Raw genomic sequence first — 6,958 nt, forward strand, 5'->3', positions numbered from 1 at the left:
CATCGACAGAAGCCCACAGGCATCCAGGACACCACATCCAGGGCTATAAAGAGGCTGTGAAAAGCTCAGACAGGCAGAGGGTTCCCGATCTCTCTCAGAGCCTCTTCCTCCCTACCCTCTGCAGTGCTGCCTTCATGGAGTGAAGTGAAGGGTGTGTGCTTTCTCCAAGGGCTAGTTTCTAGGTAGCCAGGGAAGTCCCACCCAGGCCACACCCACCACCTGTCCTCTGGACCACTTACTCTTCAGTGTCGCGTTGCTGTCGCTGGGCAGCAACTCTCGGACCAACTGTCCATCATCCTTATCCTTGTCCAGCCACCTGCAGGCAAACAAGGGCCATTAGCTCTCTGAGTGGGGCAGCCCGACAACCAACCATCACACAATTCATGCAGAGTCACCGGGAGGCCAGAGCTCTAAACTCAGCAAAGGAAAATGGTTCTACCAGAGCTCAGAAGAAAGGATCTCAACCCAGAATGGGAGGGAGGGCTGCCCTGCGGAGGTGATAACTGGATAAAACTGTGAGGGTGATGAGGAATTAAGCAGGAGAGGAGGGAGGTGCATTTGGATGAATAACGTGCTGGGACAGAGCAGAGCCTCCAGGAGCAGATGGAAGGCAAGTGTGGAATGGAATGGAATGGAGCAAGCAAATGTTGCAAGGTTGGCAGATGGGGCTGGAGAAGGGGCAGGGTCGCTTGATGTGGAAGCTCAGTTATCATGGTAAAGAGTCTGTCCTAAAAGCCATGAACACCTGTGTCATTATCATCAAAAAAAAACCCCACCTGTTTTTCTAAAAGTTCATCATGTGCGTGGTCCTGTGCTAAGGGCTCTGGGGTGGGGAGAATGCAGAGAAGATACACTGCAGTGGATAAGAGACAGCCCAGCCCCAGAGAACCTGCGGTCTAATCAATAGAATAAATACTAATTTTATCAGATAAATAACACTTTCTTAGGCATCACTTAACTAGCTTATTTTTATAGTCATCTATCTATAAGTTGGTATTACACACTTGTTGTTCAGTCACTAAGTTGTGTCCGACTCTTTGTGATCCCACGTACTATACAGTCCATGGACTTCTCCAGGCCAGAATACTGGAGAGGGTAGCCTATGCCTTCTCCAGTGGATCTTCCTGACCCAGGAATCAAACCAGGGTCTCCTGCATTGCAGGTGGATTCTTTACCAACTAAGCTAACAGGGAAACTTACACTATTAATCAGATCAGGTCAGATCAGTCGCTCAGTCGTGTCCGAGTCTTTGCGACCCCATGAATTACAGCACGCCAGGCTTCCCTGTCCAACACCAACTCCCGGAGTTCACTGAGACTCATGTCCATTGAGTCAGTGATGCCATCCAGCCATCTCATCCTCTGTCATCCCCTTCACCTCCTGCCCCCAATCCCTCCCAGCATCAGAGTCTTTTCCAGTGAGTCAACTCTTCGCATGAGGTGGCCAGAGTACTGGAGTTTCAGCTTTAGCATCATTCCTTCCAAAGAAATCCCAGGGCTGATCTCCTTCAGAATGGACTGGTTGGATCTCCTTGCAGTCCAAGGGACTCTCAAGAGTCTTCTCCAACACCACAGGTCAAAAGCATCAATTCTTTGGTGCTCAGCCTTCTTCACAGTCCAACTCTCACATCCATACATGACCACAGGAAAAACCATAGCCTTGACTAGACGAACCTCTGTTGGCAAAGTAATGTCTCTGCTTTTGAATATGCTATCTAGGTTGGTCATAACTTTCCTTCCAAGGAGTAAGCGTCTTTTAATTTCATGGCTGCAGTCACCATCTGTAGTGATTCTGGAGCCCAGAAAAATAAAGTCTGACACTGTTTCCACTGTTTCCCCATCTATTTCCCATGAAGTGGTGGGACCGGATGCCGTGATCTTCGTTTTCTGAATGTTGAGCTTTAAGCCACCTTTTTCACTCTCTGCTTTCACTTTCACCAAGAGGCTTTTGAGTTCCTCTTCACTTTCTGCCATAAGGGTGGTGTCATCTGCATATCTGAGGTGATTGATATTTCTCCTGGCAATCTTGATTCCAGCTTGTGTTTCTTCCAGTCCAGCATTTCTCATAATGTACTCTGCATATAAGTTAAATAAACAGGGTGACAATATACAGCCTTGACAAACTCCTTTTCCTATTTGGAACCAGTCTGTTGTTCCATGTCCAGTTCTAACTGTTGCTTCCTGACCTGCCTACAGATTTCTCAAGAGGCAGATCAGGTGGTCTGGTATTCCCATCTCTTTCAGAATGTTCCACAGTTTATTGTGATCCACACAGTCAAAGGCTTTGGCATAGTCAATAAAGCAGAAATAGATGTTTTTCTGGAACTCTCTTGCTTTTTCCATGATCCAGCAGATGTTGGCAATTTGATCTCTGGTTCCTCTGCCTTTTCTAAAACCAGCTTGAATATCAGGAAGTTCACAATTCACATATTGCTGAAGCCTGGCTTGGAGAATTTTGAGCATTACTTGACTAGCGTGTGAGATGAGTGCAATTGTGTGGTAGTTTGAGCATTCTTTGGCATTGCCTTTCTTTGGGATTGGAATGAAAACTGACCTTTTCCAGTCCTGTGGCCACTGCTGAGTTCTCCAAATTTGCTGGCATATTGAGTTGCAGCACTTTCACAGCATCATCTTTCAGGATTTGGAATAGCTCAACTGGAATTCCATCACCTCCACTAGCTTTGTTTGTAGTGATGCTTTCTAAGGCCCACTTGACTTCACATTCCAGGATGTCTGGCTCTAGGTCAGTGATCACACCATTGTGATTATCTGGGTCGTGAAGATCTTTTTTGTACAGTTCTTCTGTGTATTCTTGCCATCTCTTCTTAATATCTTCTGCTTGTGTTAGGTCCATACCATTTCTGTCCTTTATCAAGCTCATCTTTGCATGAAATGTTCCTTTGGTATCTCTGATTTTTTTGAAGAGATCCCTAGTCTTTCCCATTCTGTTGTTTTCCTCTATTTCTTTGCATTGATCGCTGAGGAAGGCTTTCTTATCTCTTCTTGCTATTCTTTGGAACTCTGCATTCAGATGTTTATATCTTTCCTTTTCTCCTTTGCTTTTCACTTCTCTTCTTTTCACAGCTATTTGTAAGGCCTCCTCAGACAGCCATTTTGGTTTTTTGCATTTCTTTTCCATGGGGATGGTCTTGATCCCTGTCTCCTGTACAATGTCACGAACCTCATTCCATAGTTCATCAGGCACTCTATCTATCAGATCTAGGCCCTCAAATCTATTTCTCACTTCCACTGTATAATCATAAGGGATTTGATTTAGGTCATACCTGAATGGTCTAGTGGTTTTCCCTACTTTCTTCAATTTCAGTCTGAATTTTGCAATAAGGAGTTCATGGTCTGAGCCACAGTCAGCTCCTGGTCTTGTTTTTGCTGACTGTATAGAGCTTCTCCATCTTTGACTGCAAAGAATATAATCAATCTGATTTCGGTGTTGACCATCTGGTGATGTCCATGTATAGAGTCTTCTCTTGTGTTATGTATTAAATAGATAATAGTGAGAACCCACTGTCTAGCTCAGGGAACTCAACTCAGTGCTCTATAGTGACCTTAATGAGAAGGAAATACAAAAAAAGGGGGGGATATATATATAAATATATATTTCACTTTGCTGTACAGTAGAAACTAACACAATATTGTAAAGCAACTATGCTCCAATAAAAATTAATTTAAAAGAAAAGAAGAAGGCAGGACAGACTGGCCAAGGAACTAGATGGAGACCAAGATAATGATGGATGTTGAACCAAATCAAGTGCAACAGAAATTTAGAGAAATGAAAAAGGCTCATGTGAAGAGGCTCTGATCTGACTTCTCAAGGATGAATGAGATTTGCCAACAAGAAGAAGTTGGGTGTGCACCCTGAAGGGAGGGGGCTTGATGGCTATGACGCGTCAGTACGTGGAGTGGGCCACAGTAGACACCAGCAGGAAAGACGTTGGACCAATTTGCCTGAAAAGCACTGTTTCCACTGAGCACAGGGACCCAGCCTGAGAAATCAGACAGTCGTGCAAGTAGGAGTTATCCAGGCCCCGTACTCAAGATGGTCCGTGATATTGGGCTGATGGCAACAGAAGAGACACTCTCAATGTTCTCCAGAGCAACAGGGAAACCAAGATACTTGCTTCTTGTCTAGGGTGTCACTCCATTTGTCTGTGTCTTGGTGCTTATCTTTGCAGTCACTCCTATTATAAACCCAAGAGAGAGGCAACTCCTGGCCACGGAACGTATCAGAGGAAGCCAAGGCACTGCCGCCTCCCCAGAACTCCTGACCTGGCACTCAGGCTTCCCTAAACCATGGTCCACTCTATCAATACGCTGCCTCCTCTCCCCCGAGTCAGTGCGGGTGACCTTGTGGTCTCTCCCATCCCTCTCTTGAGCCCTGCCTCCCCAGGCCCATGATCTCTAGGACCTTGCTATCAGTTAGCTGTTAGCTAGCATCAACTATGACATGTAAAATAGATAAGCAACAAGAATCTACTGTATAACACTAGGAATTAAATTCGATAACCTACAATGGAAAATAATCTGAAAGAATATAACTGAATCACTGCTCCCACCTGAAATTAACACAGTATTTTAAAAATCAACTATACCTCAATTAAGAAAAAATTACCTGACCACTAAGTTGTCGTGCTTCCCATAAACTTTCATGCTGTGAATTCAAGACATGAAGATACAAACTCCTGGCTTTGATGACAGGAAGGGAGAGACTGGGGGAGTGAGCAGTGCTGGTTAGAGCCCCTCAGTCAACCTCTGACTGTCCTGCTGAGGTCACTGCGGCATCTCCCACAGACCTGGAGGCCGCTGTGGTGCAGCCTTGGCCAAGCGCTCATAGGTCGAACCGGGAGGATGGACCACCATCCTCATCCATCCTCAGCCATCACAAAGCCCCATCTCTCCCTTCTTGCCCTCCACCACTTATCCATCCCCAGGCCCTCCCCAGCAGCAAAGGAAATCATGATCTGTCATTTCAGTTTCCACCTAAATACTCGCAGGATATTAATACATATTTCCAAATATAGCCGCTTTCTTTCAGCTTCAGACACTTCAGCCCAGTTTCAGTGTCAGACGTTGTGAAATAGATAAGCCAGTCTTCTGGAGCTTTTATTATTCTTCCCCTGGGCTCACAAAAGTGTGGAAGTGTGCACACACATGTACACACATACACACTCACACATAAACACACACATCTACCATAGCTAAGATGTTCACCACTCCCTGATCCTGGCAGAGAAGTTCTGAGAGCAAATGCCATAACCACACACCTCAGCAAGACAGAAGAATCCAAGGCCTGTAACCTGAGCTGGGGAAGATCAAAGCTGGCAGGCCTGGTGTACCTGAGACACGGGAACTCCACGTTGTCGCTCTCAGGCTGCCCCTCCTCTCTCACCAGCACCCGCTCCAGGAACCAGCCGCTGCCACTGCCTTTGCCGTCGTGTCTGATCCTCACCCGCCTCACCTTCCGCATGGTGACAGACTCGATGGTGAACTCATCAGCCTACAGGGGAGACAGCAGGGCCAGATGGATGGTGGCTCCCTTGGGACCCAAACACCAAGGGAAGATCCAGGCCCAGAAATCCTACAAGCCATAGCAGATAAGTTGGGCTATTGGTCTTTCCCAGGTGGGCCAGGCTGCTAAGTCACTTCAGTCGTGAGATGGCAGCCCACCAGGCTCCCCTGTCCCTGGGATTCTCCAGGCAAGAACACTGGAGTGGATTGCCATTTCCTTCTCCAATGCATGAAAGTGAAAAGTGAAAGTGAAGTCGCTCAGTCGTATCTGACTCTTAGCGACCCCATGGACTGCAGCCTACCAGGCTCCTCCATCCATGGGATTTTCCAGGCAAGAGTACTGGAGTGGGGTGCCATTGCCTTCTCCGAATGTGGGCCAGAAGCTACCCATAAAGAACAGTTGCACTCCACCCCAATTTCTCCCACTGAAACATCATTTGATGTCAAGTTCTCAACAACTGAGATCTGCATTTCTTGGCTAAACAATGGCCATTGCCTGTGATCTCCTTTTAAAAGGCAAATCCCCTAGGAGGATTAACACATCAAGCTGTCATCAGTGACTAACCATTCATTGTGAATTCATTCCTTGGCTAATCTCCAGCTCTTTGCTGCAGAAAGACACTGGGCCCTTTTGAGAAAGGGAATGACTGGGGGGAACCAGTAGTCTTATTAATTTCAGTTTTTTCTTGCCAACGCAGCAGGTGCTACAAAGTCGCCAAGTCTATAGGAGCATACCCTGGGGACAGGAACTCGAGGGTGGGATTCATGGCAGGAGTCAGAAGATGTAGCAAGAAAAGAATGAGAAAGGATGGAAGGAGACCTCCACTCACATTCCGGGGCTTGCCCTACCCTCACCAAGGAAGGGATGGCAGAGGAAGGAGAGGACCAAGGCTTATCAAGTCTTCATCTGATGACCAACCTTGGCCTCACAGTTTTGCAGCCACACAGCTCTTTATAGAGGAGGGCATGGCAACCCACTCCATTCTTTCCTGGAGAATCCCATGGACAGAGGAGCCTGGCAGGCTACAGTCTGTAGGGTCGCAATGAGTCAGACATGACTGAAGCGACTTAGCACACACACACTGCTGTGGGCTAGATCTGCCGAGGCAGTGCATCTGACATCCTCACAGCAGCCAGCCACAGGTAGGCACCCTTTACCCACTTTAGAGGCGCAGGGAATGGAGTGACTGGCCCCAGTCTGCCTGACTCTTTCCCTGCTGTTTCACACAGCCTCCCCAGTCAACCCAGCTTGGGTGGGGAAACCAAAGGAAATGCCCAGCACATGGTCATGTGGCTGACAGGAGAACCTAGTTCTCCCACTTCCACGTTTAGTATCTTTCTTGGTTTTTCTCTTAAGAAGGAAATGAACAAGGTACCTCCAGGGGTCATGCCTAGTGGAGAAGACAGTGTTCTCAAGCGGGCCCTCAGATGCCCCA

General features: G+C 47.1%; 1 protein-coding gene across 1 annotated transcript in view; it reads right to left on the bottom strand.

The window, feature by feature from the left end:
* Nucleotides 1–5,505, bottom strand: part of LOXHD1 (lipoxygenase homology domains 1) — a 120,878-nt gene extending 115,373 nt beyond the window's left edge. The window contains exons 1-2 of the mRNA XM_027526129.1: nt 5,351–5,505; nt 240–316 (exon numbers count right to left, since the gene is read on the bottom strand). Coding sequence (XP_027381930.1) covers nt 240–316; nt 5,351–5,481 — 208 coding nt within the window. The 5' untranslated portion in view covers nt 5,482–5,505. The remainder of the gene's footprint in view (nt 1–239; nt 317–5,350) is intronic.
* Between the last annotated feature and the right edge of the window lie 1,453 nt (nt 5,506–6,958).

Source organism: Bos indicus x Bos taurus, chromosome 24, assembly GCF_003369695.1.
Source record: "Bos indicus x Bos taurus breed Angus x Brahman F1 hybrid chromosome 24, Bos_hybrid_MaternalHap_v2.0, whole genome shotgun sequence".
Classification (NCBI taxonomy): Eukaryota; Metazoa; Chordata; class Mammalia; order Artiodactyla; family Bovidae; genus Bos; species Bos indicus x Bos taurus.